Below are 21,194 nucleotides of genomic sequence, written 5' to 3'. Positions count from 1 at the left end.
ATTAAAAAAGTAAGTGAATGTACACACACCAACTATATATTCCCGTTAAGCAAATAAATGAATATTTTCCTTTCTATACTGAAAAATCTTAAGCAAATATCAAGTATGTAATCCAATATGTAAGTACGTCGTGATGTTAGTACACGGATCTATATGTGAACGAAACATTTTTATCGATGCGGAGAAACGTTCCTATTTCGTTTAGTAAAATAATCAAATGTAATAATGGAAAACAACGAAAAGTATATTACAGCTTTAGTAACTGGGTTTGGCCCATTTAACAATCATATTATTAATGCTAGTTGGGAGGCGGTAAAAGAATTGAATGAACTATGCGCAAATTCCAAAGAGATGAACGGTATTAAAGTGATCGTGAAGGAGATTCCAGTCTCGTATGAAGATGTAACTATGCATATACCTAAACTTTGGGAAGAGTACAAACCTACAGTAAATTTTAATTCGTAATGAAATTACACATTCTGATCTTTTAAATATGACCAATGACATTCTTTTTTCTTCAGGTAGTTCTACATGTGGGTGTATCTCACAAGGCGCAATGTTTAACTATAGAATCTTGCGCTCATAACAATGGTTACCTAAAACTGGATGTATGTGATAAATGTCCAGATGAGAATAACATTGAACCAAAGATTTTAGAAACTAAAATTAATGTTAGAAAAGTTTGTAATATAATTAATGATCATTCAAGCAAAACAAAGTGTAATGCTTGCATTTCAAACAATGCAGGTAGATATTTGTGCGAATATATATATTATAAATCTCTACAGGTTGCACCTGAGAAAACATTGTTTGTTCATGTTCCTGATTTCGATCAGTATTCAAGTTTACAATCTGCCAGGGGGTTATATGATATTTTACGTTGTATAATTAAGGATATGAAAGAGAACGAGCACTAAATTTTTCAAAATTTTAAATTTATCGTTTAAATGATATTTTTACATAGTGTGTAAAGTCTATTGTTAATACAAATTCGTGATTATTTAAAATATCAAACCTATTTTTAACGTATAGAAATTATTGCCACATTATGTAAATACACTTATATGTATATCACAAACATGCTGTTGCCTCATCTATGATCCTCCATGTTGAAATCTAGTACGTGCTGGTGGTATATTATACCTAAGTTCTAGAAATTCGGGTTTTCTTATCATAGAAGCTACATGACCCATTTGAATTGTACAGTCAGGGTTTAAATTTGGAGGTAACAATGTGCATTCCCGTTCCAAAATGCATGCCAATCCTTCCAAAAGTTCTACAAATCCCATTGATGCAGCAGCTCTACGCAACCGATTCACCTCCTGCACAAGAATACAAATGTTATAAGAAGATTCAACATTCTGCGCATTACTGTCTTACCTTATAAAAGTTCTGCGTCTTTTCGGGCAATTTTCTTGCATGTCTCAAAATTTTCTGAATATCAGATTGTAATCCAACTTGGCGAATCCAAGATGGTGCATTTTGAGTGTAACTTCTTTTTTCATTTGGTCTAACTGGAAAATTAACAGCAGCACCTTTAGCTGCATCAATTGGACCCAAATTACTAAAGTTACCTAACCAAGGCACAACATCTAGCCCCGGTTCTAGCACTGTTAACATCAAATTTGATTTTTTCTTTGTATCTGCCCATGAGTATATAAAACCATACCATTCGTTATTTAACAAACAGAGAGCTACCATGTTCTCAACCTGTAACAAACATTTACCTTTTTAGGAAAATGGAAAGATTATAAATTCATTGATGTATTACCTTTAAAGCACCATGTAATAACACACAAAACGATGGTATTTTCCCTTCATCTCCATTCTCATCTGTATCTGAATCTTCTTCCAAAGCTATTCCTTGCATACTTGGAGTCTTTTCTGTAGCTAATGGCAGCACTAAATGCCTAGATATAGCGCTAGGACTACCGACATCTGCTACTGATATAAATCCACAAATTTCTACAGTTTTTGATATTATCAAACCAGATACTAATTCAAAATCTGTCTTCTTAGTGTATGGCTAAAATAATGTTATTTTATTTTAAATCTGAATTAACTTATTATTTCTTTTGCACCTTGTTATTTACCATGGGTGCAGGTGATAGAAGAATACGAGAACCTAAATTTCCACATTTCAAATATCCTTGAAAGGAGACATAATTAGTTTCTGCTAATTTTTGAAAACAGGCTGTGACTGAATGTTTTGAGAGTGGTGCTTCAGGGACTAGTACTACGCTATCACCACCAGCAAGCTCAACTAATCGTTGGTAAAGTGGTAAACCAATATGTAAACCGATATCTGATTGAAAACATTAAAATTCATAAATGTATTAAGAAATAACAAAATATTATATGCTCAATGATGAATATGCTCACTTTTAACATACCTTGTTGTGATGCAATACATACAACACTTAATTTTCCTGGATAAGGAAAAGGTAATGGAAATGGATTTACATCTCTTGTTAGATTTAAGGAATTCAAAGAGTCACCTAAAGACATTGGTCCTACACCAGGATTCCCATCAGTTACTAGGACTACTTGACAAGCTGTAGTATTACCCCATTCTGCCATGATAACATTATTAACACCATGAAGAGCTGTTTCAATACAAGTCTTGTCACATTCCTCAATATTTTGTAATTTTGAACGTATACTATCATAATCACGAGTAAATGGACAAATAACTTCATACAATGATGAAAAGACAACCTAAAATAAAAAAATAAAAAAAATAGGCTGTTTAATTGAAACTAATGTAATAACATAATGTTCACTGCTGTTTCAAAAACGCTTACTAAAGCTACAAATTCCAATTTTGAATTCACTTGTAAATAATGTAATAATGCATTTATTCCATGTACAGCTAACTGATGTCTTGTCAATTGTTCGCTTTGATTATTTTCGTTCGATCCGCTTACTAATACTGGGCGTCTCATTGATAGAGACACATCTAATGCTATAACTGTTGGCATTTTTATATTACGATGTATAAAAATAAAAATTCTGTTTACATTGACACAATTTTTTTTCAGATTTCTCCGGATGTTAGTCAGGTAAAATATATGGTCATTCTAATCATTTGAAAATTGTAGGTTAGGCACGTTGTTTACTTTTATGCAAAACATGTGTTGGTTCGTAAACATTTGTGTACATATGTTCATAAATTAATATATTGCTACTAATTTCGATTTTGTATTATTTCATTTATTTATGCCTTTTTAAACACAATTATTAATCAGTTTTTTACGTACAGTACAATCTGATTCATTATTTCTTTATGAGAATTAACTATGAAATTATTCAGTTATTACTTTTAAATAGAAAACAATGATCAAAATTTATCGCCACATTAACGATGGTATCGTAGAAAAATTCGTTACACGTGTGTACGTAATTTTTCCTGAAACGCATGTTTAATGACAATGTTGCGAAATAAACCGACAATTCGTGTATTATGATTACAATTTTATTATAGCTTACTCTTATTTATTTCTTTATTTATTTATGGATATAAACCCATATACATATATATTGTACACATAGTATGTACTTACTTACATATGTATATATTGTATATTACAAATCGAAGAGGGAAAAGGAAAAAGTTAAATAGAAAAAAAGGCTAAGGAAAGTAAGAACAAGAAGAAGCAAGACACTGGTAGAAAATTAAGTAAGGAGAACAGTAACAATATAAAAATCTGATTCTAAGTTAAAATTCAAGAAACAATAACGATAATGTTGAAGATGATAATGAAACATCGAAAAGATAAGAAAAAAATTGTACTAAATAACAAAATTATCGATAATAGTAGTAAACGATAAAGGAAAATACAAAATAATAATGATGATGATTGTTGTTATAGAATCTTTTTTATAACAGACGAATAAAAAATTGTATTCTACTTGTATGACTACATATATTTCTATAGCGTATGTACAACAAGAAAGTATGCACATATATTCATTGTGTATTATTTATTTCGTTATTTTACTTTGCCGTTATCATAAAGTGAGTAATTATTTATCGAACATTTGATAAGCTTGTTTTGCGATATTAATTTTATAAAAGTATTAATAGCATTATGTCTTGTAACTTGCGAACAGTTTCCCAACTGTTCACTTTTAAATGTGTGTGTGTGTGTGTGTCATCAGCTGCTTGCGCACTGCTAAGATCGCAAGAACAAATATTTTACGCAATCTGTTCGATTTATTTTCTACACGTGCTCTTTATTATTTCAACGACTATTCTAAATTCTGAGGTTAATTATAAAATATAATTTCAGGTATACAATTTCAATGAAATTGATTTAAACAACAAAGTCATTTAGTATAAAATGCGTTTGTGTTTTATCATCAGTACAATAGTTACTTTGTTTTGCACTTTATCTGTGAAATCGTGGCGTTTTAGAAATAATCAACTGTCTCCTGTTATATTTGGTAATTATTTTTCATTGTATTGAGTAATTTCGTGATGTGTTACTTTGAATATGAAAATTTACACAATTATTACACTGAAAGTTCCAGGGGATGGGGGTAGTCAAGTTGAAGCAAAACTCAATAAAACAGCGGTTGTACATTATTTTTGTGAAAAGGTTTCTACAGAATATTTTAATATCTGGTTAAATTTGGAATTACTTGTACCAGTTATCATAGATTGCTGGGTAACTATTATATTGCTTTATGTTTTTTATAATATACAATAAGTAGATTATGTAGTAAAAATGTTGTTTTAGATTGATAATATGAAGTTAATATATGATAATGTTACAAGAACAACAAGAAATCAAAATGGTGTTAATATACGTATACCAAGTTGGGGTGATCCATTTGTCGTTGAATATCTAGATCCAAGTAAAGCTTCTCCTGGAGCCTACTTTAAGGATATTGGTAACATGCTAGTTAATGAACTTGGATATGTTAGAAATTACTCTATACGTGGTGCACCTTATGATTTTAGGAAAGGACCTAGTATGTATTTATTATTAGAATTTGTATTATATCTATAATCACAGGAAATTTTCTGTTAATCTCATTGTGCTGTAGAATACCTTGTTTTCAGATGAGAATGAAGAATTTTTCAAAAAATTAAAGGAGTTAGTTGAAGAAACTTATGACACGAATAAGCAAGTTCCTGTGACATTATTAGCTCACAGTATGGGTGGACCAATGTCGCTTATATTTTTGCAACGTCAGTCACAAAAGTGGAAAGACAAATATATCAATTGTTTAATTACTCTCTCAGCCGTTTGGGGTGGCTCAGTTAAAGCTCTTAAAGTATTTGCAATTGGTATGAGGTATAGACAATACATGCATTATACAAGTAAAAATGTATATTAATAATTATTTTGCAATTATAGGAGATGACTTAGGTTCATACGTTTTACGTCAAAATATTCTCAAAGATCAACAGATAAGTAGTCCTAGTTTAGGGTGGTTATTACCATCAAGATTATTTTGGAAAGAAAATGAAGTATTGATACAATCACAAGAAAAAAACTACACATTGTCTACAATGCAAGACTATCTAATGTATGATATAACATGTACAACAGTCCATCTGTAGTCTGATCATTGATAATAATATTTTATTAATTTACTCATGACACAAGTAATGTAATTTACTGAATTTTGCAGAGATATAGGTGTTCCAAATGCTTGGGAATTTAGAAAGGACAATGAAAAATATCAATTAGATTTTACTGCTCCAGGAGTTGAGGTACACTGTTTATATGGGAATGGTATAGATACAGTGCAAAGGTATATTAACAATGTTCTAACATCTTCGTTTAATAATAAGTTACATAGCTTTTTAAATGTTTACATAAAAATTGTTTCTAGGTTATATTATAAACCTGGTATATCAATACAAGGAACTCCCCAATTAATTCCTGGTGATGGTGATGGTACTGTAAATTTAAGAAGTTTAGAGGGTTGTAAAAATTGGCAGGGTAAGCAAAAACGGAAAGTTTATTCTCAAGCCTTCCCTGGTGTAAATCATATGGATATCCTGAGAAATACTAATATCTTAAGTTACATTAGAACCGTTTTAAAGGTGCAATAAGATTATCACGACGAGCATGTACAGCTAAGGACATTATAATTAGAAACACTAGTCTACGGATATTATGTATTTAAATACCATTGTTATTATGTTTTATATTAAGTAAATTTTGACATTAGTAATCAAGTAATACTACAAAGTGCTATTTTTAATTGACTACAACTAGACAGACACAAACAAATATTTATACTAATTTTGTATACATATATGTATATTCAGACGTTTCGTATTCCTTCTTTTATTTTTTGTACATGTATGTTTTACTTATTATAGTTAATGCGCACGAATGGTTAACAAAAAGAAAATATTTTCACTCTTCGTAGTTTTGTGTGTGTGTGTAATGTATTAAAAATCTACTAGCATATTTTTCCCATTTTAATATCTCAGGTACAAAATTTATTCTATGTAGTTTCTATTTATCATATAATTTCAGTGTATATTAGGATAGGTTTATCGTAATAAAATTTCGATAAAGGTTATGCGACAAAGAAATATAATTAAAGGTATAAGAGCAGGAATAAATAAAATTGAAAAATTACGGTTTCTTTTATTAATAATCGTTATTTTGCTGTTATAGTAAATTGATTTTTGTTTGCAAATTTGATTAAATACACGCATACGTACATCACAGATTATAAAGACGCAATGGCGATCTAAGCAACAAATGTATCTTTTACGTTTAAAAATTTTTTAATGTTTCAAAATATACATGTTGCAGAAATATTTTTTTCACAAACGCATATACTCTTCATCTTTTCCCTCTTCACCCCTAAATTTTTGCTTACACTTCTGACATTGTAAATATGTATTCGTGAAAATTTCATGTTGATTTTAAAGAACACAGCATAAAGGCAGCACAGGAATGCTCAAGATACTCCTTGTAACACATTCAGAAACAAATTCCGTTGTTAATCGCCGTTTAGTAAGATTACCAACGATCGTTGATATCCCATATATTTTACAATATTGGATCATTTACACGCACGTTCATGTGCCCAACAATTTACCAAGCTAATGGTATAGGAGTAAAATGAAATTTTGCGTCAAGGACACAGAAATGAATCTATTATACAAATAGATTAAGTTCGTTTAATGTCAGTTAAGACCAGATGAAGATCTTAGAAAGGCATACAATCCCAGCGCCAAAATTGTTACCATTGTGATCGTTTTGTAACTTCTAATACGATAGGGTATTCTCGGTGTTGATTGTACAATTCTAAGCTGACGTTGTTTTTCCCTTTCTTGACGACTCGCTTCCGCCTTTGCTTTCCATTCCTGTTCTTTAAATTTTCGTTTTCGATCGTATTCTCTAACATCGTTACTTATAGATTCGGGAGGATATTTACGATATAAATTTTTCGCTTCGATCAGAAGCGTTTCAAAAGGCAAATCATGCGGCAACTATAAAGAAAAATAATTTTGTACGTAAAATGAACGGGATTGGGTTATAGTTCTATTTTATTTACACCATCAGACTGTAATTTTACTCACAGTACATAAAACTTTATGTGTAGGACCCATATCTGGTGCAGTATTAAAAATTTCTGTTGCTCTATGTGCTACGATCACAGTACTTAAATAAAGAGGCATCAGTGGAGGACTACCAAGGAAATAATCGAATAATCTGTGTAAAAGTTTTCTATTTTCCGCATATTTGTGCGCATACCATGTTGTGTACTCAGCCAATGCAAAATGCGGAAATAATTCAACGCTATAGCAGAAAACAGATTCAGTAGGTAATTTGTATATAAATATTTCCAAAAGTGAAAATATTTAAAATAATTCTTGGTTCACTTTTTCCATTGTTTTCTCCATAAATCTTTCAAGGAATTCTAAAGAAATACCTTCAAGCACACGTAAACCTCTTTCTAAGCCCATGACAAGAAGAACAGTTGCTGCTATATCATTATAACCCTGGTAATAACTAAGTACGTATTATTTTATTTTGTACTATCTACATATACGTGTCTAAACGAAATATTTTCATGACAATAACAGGATAAGGATGTTTTTTTGTACATAAAATGCATATGTAATACTAACTTTAACGTAGAATGTTTGTGAAGAACCCAACACATTAATTGTGTCAACTCTTCGTGAAAGTGATCTATCTCACGTTGTGTAGCATTTTGAGAAATATGACTACCACTGCGTGCAACATCCTTTAATATTTGTTGATAGACCTCATTTGGTATGCGATTGTGTATAGTTTCTAATCCATTTACAGAAAAACTACTTTCCTCCGAGAGTCTCAATAGTTTTGGCCACAGAACACTCCGTATATCATCTACAGATCATCTTTATGATTTCAGGATTTAATTACAAGGTATAAAATTATTTTCAATAAGGAACCTATTGTTTCATTATCTCAAGTAAGCTTGTACAATGTAATTGTTGGTGAAATTGTAGACAAATTACATTATATTGTCCATGTAGAGGTTCCTTGTTGATAATAACATATTATCATATTGATAAAGTACCATGAACAAGACCCTCACTGCTGCAACCCAGTAATTTAAGTTCTCCTAATGTCAGATTCGGATTAACAACGCTTCCTCGAATAACGCTTATTTTCATCCGTTCTTTATTCGTCAATGTTTCTGCATCACCAAAATTATGTTCTAGTAAACTACTACCGTCTTCATTTCGATTTAACACACCGTTTTGTTTACCTGACGAACTAAAGTCCGCGATGTCAGGTATTCGTGGTATATCGTTATCATACCATGCCTTCGTAGAATCAGACATTCTTACGATAGGTATGGCACTTTCAGAGTCCGAGATTTTATCTTCTTCCGACACGAAATTCACCGTTTCGCTAACATTTCTTCGTCTAACTTTCAGGTTATGTTTTTCAATAGGAACTGACATTTCCTCGAATGTTTCTGGGACACTGGAATCCAAAGGTATTTCGTCCTCTTCGGGCTCCATGTTATTTGACATAACGAAATCATACCAACAATTTCTCCAAATGTTTCATAATACGAAAAATTTATAAAAAATTGCCGGAACTTCTGACAGAACGACGACAATCTGTCAAGAATGACACACATTGATCACCGTCACGGTCTCGTGAGAGAGGTTGCTTATTAGTCGAAATTGAGCGGACGTTGACGTGGCTCATCGTTTCTCTTGTTTTCCCTCGTGCTGCTTCATGCGATTCTTTAATGTACTTGCAATGCGAACTACATTACCAAAAGTAGGTATTTCGTTATATTCCATTACCGATCGTTGTTTCTCGAAAAATATTTAAAAATCATCTCTTTTCGACTTGTATCTTTGCTTCTTGAAAACTATGTTCATATATGTTCAACTATGCATAATATTTCATTTATAATGTATCGTAAACTTACAAATATGTGGTACAGGAGCTATTTTCGTATAATCATAGATGTCGTTGTCAAGCAGAAGTATTTTCACTATGCGCCAAGTAGTAACGCTTTCTTCTTTACAAAGTAATATGATGTAAGGTTCATTCTCATATTTGATCGTTGTGTCGCAGTTCGCAGCAGTAAGTAACGTTCATTTCGATCGACGAATAACGTCAGGGATTTATGTTTTGAGATTAACTATTTTTACTAGGAAGACAGTCAGATTTCAGTCGGAACAATGGCTAATGCTCTGTATAATTGGATTTTCAAAAGATCTTCGACATTTGCCGTGGCCATTTTGGTAGGCAGCTTTTTCTTCGAGCGGTCGTTCGATTTAATTTCAGACCAAATATTTGAAAACGTGAATAAAGGGGTATGTATGAATATTAACGAAGGAATTATTTCATTCGTTTGACAATATAGTTTATTGAAAAAATAGGGTTCAATCTAATTGTCTTTCATTCCATACTAAATTCCGTATACATATAATTCAAACGTATTATTTCATTTAATATTTTTACCAAAGAATCCAATAACATATTTCCGTAAAGTTGTAAATTTTGTCGAAAAAATGCAAGCAGTATATAAGTATTGGTTAGGTTAGGTTAGGTTAGGTTAGGTTACTCTTTGTAAATTATGTAAAGTTTTAACGGCATGGTAAACAGTATTGCATAACATAGGAACTAACTTTTTCGAAAAAAGATGACGAACCTTTTAAAAATAACAAGATCCATAACTTTGTTGTTTCAGAAACTGTGGAAAGATATTAAACACAAATATGAACAATAAAGGAAGAATGTCAAATGTGCTGGGTTAGATGTGTATGTGTATATTAAATAGGTACAAATAAAGAGAACAGTCTGTTAAACATGACATGAATTATGCTATCTATGAATATAACATTTAAATACTGTTTGGATATTTTATTTGTTTATTATCATCTTCTATACTATTGGTTTACTTAGTTTTTCTGTAGTATGTATTGCTTATAAGAAAACTAGGAAAGTTTTCATTGAAAAGTAAAAAAAAAAAAAAAAAAAAAAAAAAAAAAAGGAAGCAACTGTTTAATTGTATAGCATAAATTGTATAGCATTATCGAAGTTGTCACTGTTCAATCGGTTGGAGAAAGCGACCGGAAAATAAAGTCGTATTTCTTTCGCAATCGAGGATCATAAAGAGGAACGGTCGGTCCAATTTAACTTCGTTACTCCACAACGAAAGGAGTTGGTATCCAATTTCTGCAACAGTATTTTCATAAACAACGTAAAGTACAATATATACGTGTGCAGATTGTTCGGATAGAAAGAAACGTATTTTGTTTAAAATACCTGTAACGGCCGCAGCTAGCGTCCCTTCTTCGTCTACTTCTATTTTAACGTTTTGTAAAATACTGGTTACGCGAATCGAACCACCGGATACCATTTTAGTGAAATTCGTATTATCTTGAAATATATTTTGGATACCCAACTGCAACAATAAGATTGATTTTAACGTTAGTTTAGTACCTTCTAGTAGTAGAAACATTTAATTTGCAATGTAAAAGGAAATTGCCAAGTGGTAGAACTTACGCGGTGTAACGCAGGTATTAAATTAAGATTGTTTTCAATGCTAAACTTGGGAACATGGATCATAATATCTCTCATTTTCAAGTTTGCCAAGATCGTCGAAATTGGAAGGGTAGTTAAATCCTCTGATAATATTCTAAGGTACGGATCTTTTTCTCTGGTGTCCGGCATCAGTGCCAACATCGATGTTTTACCATCCTGAAAGAGTTATCAACGTGATTAAGTAGTTTCATTTATTCAGGTAACTTAAGACCGTTTACTTCTTACCGAGTACGGAATTTCTAAAGCGTGTGCTTCAATAGAGGATATGTAAGCATATCGATACGTAGATTGATGCGTCATCAAATAGGTGTTTGTGCATTTCCCTGTAGGAGTATGGAAGCACCGTAATTTCGTTCTCCTTTTGTCAAATGATTTTAACCAGCGCCCTTTGAAATAAATGACCGAGGTCGAAATGAGACGCGTGTCGGATTTAACGTCGTTTATCAACGAAGGCGAAGAGATCGCATTGTGTGCTGCCCGAGAGACCCATTCGTTTATAAGACGCGCTGTATTTTGCGATTCCATGAAGTTTACATTTTCTATGTCTGCTTGATAATGTGTTTGTACGATATCCTTATAACTATTCAGCACGGGTAGATTTTTATCTATCCATAATCGAACGGACAAATCAATTTCCGTACCGTTATCTTTTTTCTGAAAGTTCACAAACACGAAAGTTTATCGATTTATTTAGATAAGAAAAAGGCTTGGATATTGATTGGTCGCGGGCTACCTTTAACGATGCGAGAATATTTTTCATAATTTCCCTTCTGCGTGACTCGTTTTCCGGTAATCTTAACGCTGAAACAAGTTCCGATTTCGTATTACCGTTTGCTCCTTCCATTAGCATCGTCAAAGCTGCTTTAACGCTCGCAGGTGACGATACTAAATTTCCATCCGGGTATTCTTTGCCCAGAACCTACGATGCGAAATGAATTAGCTTGTACTCTCCACTCTGTGTATACGTTCGATGTTTGTCTTACTTGTGAAAAGAATACGTTGAAGAGATTGTTTCGATCGTCCACGTTCAAGCCCGCTTGCAACATCGGGTCTAAAAATGCTTAAACTTATTTCTCTACCGTAGACTTTAACAAATGTAAAAACACCGACAAAACCGCATAACCATGTTGCCGATAGAAGGAGAAACGAGCGTAAGATTGAAAAACGCGTAACAGAGGAAGCTTCTATTCCTAGATGTACAGAATATGCGTAGAATAAGTGCGGAGAGAGAAAGGGAGACTTTAGGCTGTGTTAGAATGAAATTTAGTCCATAAGCAGTTATCCCGAGGTTCTATCGTTACGAAGATCGAACAGAATAGATGAACCTGCGTTTGGTGTTCCTGGATTAAATTTGGACGCAAACGGTTCCTTCGGACTGACTGTACTGGCGGTTGTATCCAGAGGATTCATCATCTTGCCCACGTAGATGACCGTTCCTGTGGATTCGTCCTCGATGTAAAATACGAACGGACGAGTCGCGTGGAACGTTTCGTCCTCAATTTTATTCCCGATTTCAATTTCTGAAAAACAGAGAAGAAGATAGACTTGGGTTGCAATTTAATCGCGAGCAAAGAGAGAAACTTTACCGGTGGCTACATAAGCCGTAGTTCCATTCTCGTTCACTTCGATTCCAGCCTTTTGCACAACGTCCGAAACTTTAAGATGTTTGGAAATTCGTTTGGAGAGAGCGATGCCGGTTAATGTTGCAGTGTCGTCGAAAATGTCACGAATACCAAGCTGAGAACAGTGGAATGGCGGAAAATAATATGTATGTAACGTATAAACGTAGAGAAAAGGAGAAGAAAGTAATACCTCGCGCAGAATGGATTCCAAGTGGCTGGTGAACTCGAATTTAAACTTTGGGATAGAAACGTCGATAGACAAATCTTGCATCAACCAGACATATTTCGTTAGCAGATAGGGACTAACTTCGTTAACGAGTCTCTCGATTCCATCCAACGTGTCTGGCAACAGCAAGTACATGGCGAATTTGTTCCCCTAAAATAGGCTGAAATAAGAGAAACGAACGGAGCGGAAAGGTAGAGAAAGAGAGCGTACATGGTACGGGATCCGTAAAATTTTCGCATTCAACTCGGAAGATTCAGAGTAGTAGAATCGACCGACTGTGTGCATAAAAGGTACGTCCACAGTTCGGTTGTCGCTCGTATGAAATTTCTCAATCCGTGTATCTTTCGGAGCAAAGTACTTGCGGAGCCACGATCCTTTGAAGAAAAACGCGTTCAGGATCACCATCAAAGAATCTTTCACGCTGTTTTCTGCAAAACAGAGAAATTCGTTCGTTGAGAAAAAGAAGAGAGAGAATTTTCACGTTCGATCCTTACCATCCTCTATCATTCGATCGATATTAGCATCGGTAATGTTGCTGACCCAACTGTTGATCTCTTTCACGAGTGGCTTCGCGTCGGATAAATTTGCAGAGATCACATCGGTGTTGTAAAAAGTTTTCACAATGGCCTCGTATCGTTGTCTGATCGTGATATTCGAGTCAATGTAAATTCGCGTCCCAATGTTCACATTGTACGATGCCGACCTAGTCTGTGTTACGCATACATAGGCTACGCTGTACATGGATTCTTTTGGGGAAAAAATATTCTACGCGATCTCCCGCGGCTACGAAAGATGATTACCTTGAACGATCGTAAAATAGTGGAAAATCTGTCTCGAGTAGCGGCTGGGGTTGCAGGTAGCTGCAATGTTCTAGCCAGTTCGTAACCAGTTTTATCCTGGGCTCCCTCGTATAAAAGTACCAGCGCGATTTTCAAGGATATCGGGGATAGCAGCACATTTCCCGAGTATTGCTTGCTCGTAGCCTACGCGAATCCCCGAATACCGTCAGAATGAAAAAAATGCACACTTATAGACACGAGTGTAATGAAAATTTCATGCTCGTTACCTTGAACAGGGACCAGTCGAAAACGCTGAAACGTTCTCCTTGATAAGGTACAAAATCATCTTCGTCGTTATCGCGGGACAGGAGTCGAGTTGCCTCGGATTTACATTGTTTCGTGGTCAGAATCCCGATGTAGACAATCGCGATGAATAGGTAGCCTGAAACACGGTTAACATGGTTAATACTCTGGTAAAGATGAATACCGAGACGTCCTTCAACCAACGATTCGAAAATGTCAAGGTGACGTGCATGTAGCTGTTGTCGCTCAGGACAATCGTTCGACGATCCGAATTTTCACGCTGAACAAGAAAAACGAATTTCTCACCAAGTATTCCAGCGGTGTGGTGCTTCATGGCTCCGAAGAAAAGGAGGAGAGAGCAGCGATGCGACGAGGCGGCGAGCTACTCGTATTCAGGTTCCACACGCGATTTAACTGACTTCGTCGCACCGTTCGCTGATCTCATCCAACAGCACTGAAGGTAAATAGATACGCTCGCGAGACTCGGAACCGGTCCGTGCATCCAGCCGGTACCGTGACGAAAAACAACCACGTGAACCCGGCCGGCGCGGCGACCGCTGTAAACTTTGCTCGGTGACTCATACGAACTACCGATCCTTTTCTGGGAATCACGCCAAATCAGACAAACGATTTACGAATACGTTTCGTTGCAATTTTTATTTCCTCGTTAACAAACATTCGCAACATTTTCTTTTTCCAATTTCAACAATTCGTTCGAAAAGAAATACATCAAGATCAAGAGTACATATATCGATGGAAGGGTCTCGTCCGGTGCCCTCTACGCTTCTTTCCGTTTCGCGTTTTCCTGCATCGCTGCATATTTCTCGAGAGCCTTCGAGACAAAAAGGGTAGCTGCGTTCACGGCCTCGGTAGATACATAGCCTCGTGCTAATTCCGCTACCTGCTCTTTTACCTGCGAAACGAAATTCTTCGTCAACTCGATTGCAAACGTTCGCTCCCTTCCGAGGGAGAGGAGGGTACCGTTACCTGATTCTTTACAACACCGATTCCTAGGAAGTCGATCGTACAGATTGACGTAAACGTGCAAATGATAGTGGTAAAAGCACCGCCTAAGAAAATCACGAAAATAAAGTGTAAGAGATAAGCAGCTCCGGTACGAACTCCGTAAAAGAGAATTTCACCGGAAAGTGGAAGCAAACTCGTGACGATTTCGGTAACCGGGTAAGAGTCTGTCGTTTGCGGCCAAGATAGGTCCGCCGGAACAAGGTAACCCTCGTATCCTCTTTGAACTGGGTATCTGTTGTTATCGTAGTTCGAATAAATTGGATAAAAATATTGGCTAGCCGTTGCTTGGTTCGCTCTAGCCACCGTCGAATGCTCGTTGCTATTCTCCTCGTCATTTCTGATCGATGCAACCATAGCTTCGCACCAACCACTCGCCGCTAAACAGATCGTCAACCACCGATACATTTTTCCTTCTACTATATAGTCGTCTCTGCGTGAATACCGAACGCAGTACCGTCTCCTTTTTCCTGGTACAACTGACCGAAATATTCCTACCCCTAGCTTTATATCTATATTTTGCCGAAGAGGGAGGGTAGGTTCGGGAGAACCCCCCCCCCCCCCAACGGTTCGAGTTTTCCCTCATACCTGACACTCCGAAACGTATTCACGTTTATTGTTCGGATTTCGAGTTACCGGTACTTTTAACACCTGTCAAAACGGTTCGCGAACATTCGCTTGACCAGCTGACAAAATCATTCGTTAATGTCTTCCAACGATCTATTATTAAAAATTATAGAAATTAAACGATTTATTATTTTATCGTGAATAAAGAAAAAATTCGATGCTTCTTCCGCGCTATGCTTTATACAATATTACAAAAATACAAACACGGTCCCTTTATCGTGATCAACTTCGCGATCGCGCCAACAGCAACGATTCGTCCATTACTTCCTTGCGTAACATTTCAGTTTCATCTTCGCTACTGCTGCAACCTTTTATTATATTTCTTTGTTTATTCCTTCTTTTCACGTTTCGGCCCAATCTTTCGTCGCAAGTGCGTTTACGCTTTCGCCTTTCCAGCTCTTGTTCAGCTTGTTCCAGAATCGACAACTCTTCGACTCGAGTTGTCTCTTGAACTTCCTCGTCTATACAAAACGAATCCTGAAAATTCAACAGGGAAATAATGGAAGAAAAATCAAAACGTTCCCTCCCTGTTCGTACGATTATGTTACTTACGTTTATATAAGATTCGTGTGCTTGAGAGATGGGTTGTGAATATATTTCTATACTGGAGTCGAGCACGCGTGGTTGCTTAAAAATAAAACCATCCTGCCTTTTCATCGGACTCCTAGTGCTCTGTAAGTAGTGGGCGTGTATATCGGACGTATCGTGTACGTTTTGCGTATAGCTAACAAAATCTTTCAGATCCTCGTCGGTTTCAGAACTTTCATCCGTCGTATCGTTGTACGAAGAAACTTCTGCTTCGTCGTCTATGAATTTGTTTTTTCTGTTTCTCGTTCTTTTAAACTTTCGATAGGGATTATGGATTTGTAAATGTTCCGTTTTCCTTTCTCCATTCTTCTTTTTTCTTTGAAACGACGTACCGTGCAATTTTACGTGACAATCTTCTTGTCTAACATCGCAGAAGTAGCTGCATTTTCCCTCTTTTTCGGTTAACGACGGATCGTCCTTCACAGAATCATACTCATCCCTGAAACATTCCTTAGCGTTCTCGTACCTTGAATTCCTACTCCTACTTATACTCGCTAATTTTTTCGATATACTCGTATGAGAAGAAACGTTGCCCCCCTTTGAGATATCGAACGATTTTTTCACCGAAATCCATTCGTCGCTATCCGAACAACGTGTTTCCATCTTGCTTGCTTCGACTAATTTATCGTCTCTTTTTTCACCTCTATCGAATTGCGTGCACACTCGTATGGGGTCGACGTTTGAAATTTTAAAATCATCGTCCCACTCGTATTCTTCTACTTTAAATTCCGATAAATTCCTACCCAAGTTCTCTACGATCGAATTATCTATTTCCCGACTAACGTTTAATTCGTTATCAATCTGTACCAAGTTCTCATCTTGAAACATATCGTCTTCAGACTCGTTCATTACTTTTGAGACAGTTAAGTTTGAATTTAATCGTGCTATTTCATCGATTGCCTGTGTTATACTAAGAATACTTTGATCTTTGCATTCACTATTACACTTATATCGATCAAGTTTCTCACTTCTTTTATCGATTGTTCCTTCGAAATGTGCACTTTTACTTTCCGCCTCGCTTATGCTATCGTCCCATTCTTTAATATTACGCAATTTTTTCACTTGTACATCATTATGGGTATCGATATCTTTTTTCTCTATTGGCTCGAATTTTTCAACGTTAACATTAGCTCCAGATTCATCGGACGATTCGTACAATATATCTTCAAATTTAGTAAAATTCCAATTTTCTAACGAATTATTTTCATTCTCTGTACCGATTGCTTTTGATCCGACTGCTTCGGAACGATATCCGCTCTCTGAATATCGTTCCTCCAATTTTTTCCCCTCCCTACACAATAGGTCACTTTCGTTCGACTTGCTACTATCATCGAGCAAATCTTCGAACTTAATTTCTCCACCGATACACTTATTGTCAAATTCTGTCACTCTATTCTCAAGAACACATTCATTACCATACAAATCATTCTCGTCGTCAACGTCACTTTTATTGCCATTATTTAAGCTTTTCTTTTCACGATCTAGTGGAATTATATCGTTCAGTATTGTTAAACAATCGAGAATTTTAATATCGGGTACTGAGAAATTAAAAAAATTCTTAATCAAGGGAAATTCAGGCACACGAGATTTATCGATTCTACGCTTTCTTCTTGGGTTTCCTTCACTTTCAGAGTTTTTCAAAGTGCACGTTGTAAGGAAATCCACCGCATCGTTGTCGTAAAATAAAATTTTTACATCCGATGGTTTTATAATGTTACAAACGTTACTACTTTGCGTTTCATTAGAACTAAGCGCATCAAAATTATTCTTATCGCGATCTTTGTATTGTTCGCCTTTTAAGTATTTCACCATTGAAAATTTAGTCCCGTCTTTTTGCGACTCTGAATTCGATTCTAAAACGATATACATATTTAATATATAAAGAACATTGCGGCACGAAATATTTATAGGTTTACCTATGGTAGTAACTCCTTTTAACATATTTTTACGACTATTCCCCTTTTTATCCGATTTTCCTTTCCCATTTTTACTCTTTGTAACTGGAGTTTTTGGCAGCAAGCTAATATGCATTTTTAAACACTCTGGCGTACAAGTGTCAGGAATCATGCGAGGATTCGTTTGATAAAGCGAGGAAACAATGTTACTCGTATTTAGAATCTTATGATTTAGGGAATCTCTTCTAGCCATTGTTGACTTTAATGTCTGTAACATTGAAACATTATCGATGTTGAAATATTTTGTAACGTTCAATTTTTAATTACCTCGTGTTCTTTTCCATCTGTAACCAGAATAATTATATGCCCATCGAATATATCGAAACATATTATCAAATCTACTTCTCCAACGTCCAATCCTTCCTCTCCTATAACCGTTAAAGTTTATTTTCACCGATACGTTACATGTACGTAGTAGTATTACGTACCTATACTTGTAGATATAAGAACGTTAACGTGATTATTTCTAAAATTTTCCAACGCCTTTATCTGTTGTTTCTGTTTCTGTCCAGCTTGACCAACGAACATTTGCGGTCTTATTGACGGTCGGCATTGTAATAATAGAATATAAATTTCACTCACAATATCCCGATACTGTACAAGTGGAAAATTACATCGTATGTAGTATTTCGTTGCGTCGATGGATTTTGAAAATTACAAACCTCTACGAAAACTATAGCTCGTGTATCACTTTCTTTCTCATCGCTCTTTGCAAAATGATGCAAAAGCAGTTCTTTTAATTTCTCGAACTTCGCATGACCATATACAAGATTTTGCGGTATCTGAAATCAACTTTCACTTTGATATACAAAAGCAGATATCGAACTTTATGCTAAATATTATACAAACTTATATATACATCAATTACTGCATCTTCGCATAAACTTTTTACATCCGGAAACGGTCCGAGATACGTTTTGATATCTTCAAGTAATGTCTGCAACTGTGGTTCCCCGTTCATCCAAAATTTATCGGAATGATCTGTCAGGACAATTCGAGAAATCGCTTGATCAGCAAGTAATTCTACAATTGAAGAGAAAGTAATGTGAACTTATTTCGTACTTTGGTAAAATTTATAAAACGCCCTAAGTCCATCTCTGACCATAAGCTCATAAGCATGATACATTGTCATTAATATGTTCAGTGTTTTTATTATTTGTCCATAATTTCCTGATTTATCAGTTTTTTTTTTGAATTCCCTTAATAAGTGAAATACCTAAATGATGAGAGGAACCACTTAGCACTTTTTATTATAATTGTAAAGAAAATAAGGTGTCCAACATAAGGCATAATTTACCCTTCCTTTTGAAATATTTGCTGTTTCTGCACGAAGAACATTATGTTGCAGTAAAATTTTAACATGATGGTCCATAATAAAGATATACCTCTGTTTGTATTCAGCTAGCTCTTTGTTTAGTGGTACTAAAATTATGTCGATTTTTCTTTGATTAATGTAAGGCACAATATCCAAGGAAGTTTCATCCCTTAATTCCACATGAGCAATTAATAAATTCTGTAATATCTATAGAAAAGCATCGTTAATTTATTTATTCCCGCAAATTACAGCATAACTGTAAAAAGCATCTGTAAGTTTTATGTGTAACATATATAATCATGAAGTATACCTCATGAACATTGTCAATTTTATTTCCTGGTGTAGCAGAAAGAGCTAATACTCTGAAAGTCTGATTCTTTTCAATTAATATTCGAATACACTAAAAATACATATCATTATTTATCACTAAAACTTTTTCCCATCCTCTCATTCACAAATGGTAACATTATTCTATAGTAAATAAATACCTCACAGTAAGAATGTTTCCCTAAAGCTTTGTGAGCTTCATCTATAACTACACATTTTACCAATTCACTGGGTACAATATTTTTATCTAAATCATTGTGAAATACTTGAGGAGTAGCAAATATTACTCTTTTTCTTGACCAAGAGATTTCACGTTGTTTCTTATTAACTGCTCCTATAGTATAATACATTAATGATAAAGTACATGCAAAAAAACATATATAACAAGACTCTAAAATGTATGGATCATTGATATACCGGTAAGTTCAATAGTCTCTGCACTAGGTATGCCCATTATATTATGACATGCAAAAATTTGTTGAGCAACTAATGGTTTCGTAGGTGCTAAAAACACAACCTTTCCACGTGGGTACCATCTCCAAAAATTATACATTATAACTGCAGCAATAAATGTTTTCCCCAATCCTAATAAAAATCAAAAGCAAAGTATTATTGTGAGTATTTGCAATTCTTCTTTTCTGCAATGTTAAATATATAACTCATTTACCAGTGGGTAAACAAACCAATGTGTTGTTGTATAAACAAGCCTGAACTATATTGAATTGATAGTCTCTGACCGGATAATTTATCGGATAAATCCATGTTTTACCGGCTGATATATCAAATCCTTTTGTTTTTATATCAGATGAAATTTGAGAACATTGCGATAACTCCATTGTAAGAGTAGTTTCTTCGATTAATTTCGAATTAGATGAAACTCAGTTCTACTCAAATTTAGTACACGTACATATATATGCGTTTTAACAAAATACACGCACACACATACACATATACACACATACAACAGATATAATTTCCTGAAAAGCCATTTACGCAATCAAACAGATGTTTGAAGAAAAAAATTTCAAAAGAATCGAACATATGTGACATGCTCAATTTGAAATTAAACATGATTGCCTTGTCCTGAAAGATTGAAAAAAGAACCATATTTTCCTACTAGGGACTTTCTTTAACACCAAGAATAGAGCCATTTTTATCACTAACAATTAGCGAGACGGGAAGCGATACTTCGGAATTCATAGCGAATAATCGTGAAACATCTGGAATTAATTAATTAACAAATAAATAAAATCTCATTTACCGTACTCCACCCGTATTACTGCAATTAACAATATGTTCATGTTTTTAGTCATATGACAGACTTCATATAGATGACAAAATGTAACAACGATAATTTTTCTATATATGTATAAATATCCTA

At 34.7% G+C, this 21,194-nt stretch overlaps 7 protein-coding genes across 7 annotated transcripts; 3 read left to right on the top strand and 4 right to left on the bottom strand.

The window, feature by feature from the left end:
• The first annotated feature begins 125 nt into the window (after nucleotides 1-125).
• On the top strand, nucleotides 126-917 carry LOC108579834 (pyroglutamyl-peptidase 1). The gene is made up of 2 exons (XM_017943456.1): nucleotides 126-447; nucleotides 522-917. The coding sequence occupies exons 1-2, from the start codon at nucleotides 226-228 to the stop codon at nucleotides 915-917; spliced, it is 618 nt and encodes a 205-aa protein (XP_017798945.1). The 5' UTR covers nucleotides 126-225.
• Nucleotides 918-1,094: 177 nt separating this feature from the next.
• On the bottom strand, nucleotides 1,095-2,981 carry LOC108580096 (von Willebrand factor A domain-containing protein 9). Its single transcript, XM_017943761.1, has 6 exons — nucleotides 2,805-2,981; nucleotides 2,394-2,718; nucleotides 2,094-2,305; nucleotides 1,772-2,026; nucleotides 1,381-1,710; nucleotides 1,095-1,322 (listed from the first exon to the last, which is right to left on the bottom strand). Exons 1-6 carry the CDS (start codon nucleotides 2,979-2,981, stop codon nucleotides 1,095-1,097), a joined length of 1,527 nt encoding a protein of 508 aa, XP_017799250.1.
• A 1,362-nt stretch (nucleotides 2,982-4,343) lies between these two features.
• Nucleotides 4,344-6,238, top strand: LOC108580044 (group XV phospholipase A2-like). The gene is made up of 7 exons (XM_017943705.1): nucleotides 4,344-4,446; nucleotides 4,528-4,670; nucleotides 4,743-4,977; nucleotides 5,069-5,296; nucleotides 5,367-5,538; nucleotides 5,644-5,766; nucleotides 5,848-6,238. Exons 1-7 carry the CDS (start codon nucleotides 4,344-4,346, stop codon nucleotides 6,068-6,070), a joined length of 1,227 nt encoding a protein of 408 aa, XP_017799194.1. The 3' UTR covers nucleotides 6,071-6,238.
• Nucleotides 6,239-7,165: 927 nt separating this feature from the next.
• On the bottom strand, nucleotides 7,166-9,145 carry LOC108580069 (TBC1 domain family member 20). Its single transcript, XM_017943729.1, is given in 5 exon segments — nucleotides 7,166-7,471; nucleotides 7,562-7,994; nucleotides 8,114-8,357; nucleotides 8,551-8,670; nucleotides 8,743-9,145. Coding segments are annotated over 5 exon segments (1,374 nt in total). The 5' UTR covers nucleotides 9,014-9,145.
• Nucleotides 9,146-9,509: 364 nt separating this feature from the next.
• Nucleotides 9,510-10,293, top strand: LOC108580125 (cytochrome b-c1 complex subunit 9). Its single transcript, XM_017943791.1, has 3 exons — nucleotides 9,510-9,581; nucleotides 9,653-9,814; nucleotides 10,192-10,293. Exons 2-3 carry the CDS (start codon nucleotides 9,680-9,682, stop codon nucleotides 10,228-10,230), a joined length of 174 nt encoding a protein of 57 aa, XP_017799280.1. The 5' UTR covers nucleotides 9,510-9,581; nucleotides 9,653-9,679; the 3' UTR covers nucleotides 10,231-10,293.
• Nucleotides 10,294-10,545: 252 nt separating this feature from the next.
• Nucleotides 10,546-14,438, bottom strand: LOC108579833 (plasma protease C1 inhibitor). Its single transcript, XM_017943455.1, has 14 exons — nucleotides 14,285-14,438; nucleotides 13,963-14,117; nucleotides 13,697-13,879; nucleotides 13,391-13,604; nucleotides 13,107-13,324; nucleotides 12,861-13,046; nucleotides 12,635-12,785; nucleotides 12,374-12,568; nucleotides 12,032-12,099; nucleotides 11,782-11,967; nucleotides 11,274-11,702; nucleotides 11,010-11,204; nucleotides 10,770-10,908; nucleotides 10,546-10,679 (listed from the first exon to the last, which is right to left on the bottom strand). The coding sequence occupies exons 1-14, from the start codon at nucleotides 14,310-14,312 to the stop codon at nucleotides 10,546-10,548; spliced, it is 2,481 nt and encodes an 826-aa protein (XP_017798944.1). The 5' UTR covers nucleotides 14,313-14,438.
• Nucleotides 14,439-15,800: 1,362 nt separating this feature from the next.
• On the bottom strand, nucleotides 15,801-20,649 carry LOC108579982 (Fanconi anemia group M protein homolog). The gene is made up of 13 exons (XM_017943625.1): nucleotides 20,481-20,649; nucleotides 20,231-20,398; nucleotides 19,975-20,147; nucleotides 19,797-19,886; nucleotides 19,469-19,693; nucleotides 19,234-19,387; nucleotides 19,031-19,152; nucleotides 18,834-18,953; nucleotides 18,600-18,765; nucleotides 18,439-18,539; nucleotides 18,133-18,379; nucleotides 16,181-18,069; nucleotides 15,801-16,105 (listed from the first exon to the last, which is right to left on the bottom strand). Exons 1-13 carry the CDS (start codon nucleotides 20,647-20,649, stop codon nucleotides 15,851-15,853), a joined length of 3,879 nt encoding a protein of 1,292 aa, XP_017799114.1. The 3' UTR covers nucleotides 15,801-15,850.
• Between the last annotated feature and the right edge of the window lie 545 nt (nucleotides 20,650-21,194).

This window comes from Habropoda laboriosa, unplaced genomic scaffold, assembly GCF_001263275.1.
Source record: "Habropoda laboriosa isolate 0110345459 unplaced genomic scaffold, ASM126327v1 scaffold2, whole genome shotgun sequence".
Classification (NCBI taxonomy): Eukaryota; Metazoa; Arthropoda; class Insecta; order Hymenoptera; family Apidae; genus Habropoda; species Habropoda laboriosa.
This window is presented reverse-complemented; position numbering and strand designations above follow the sequence as displayed.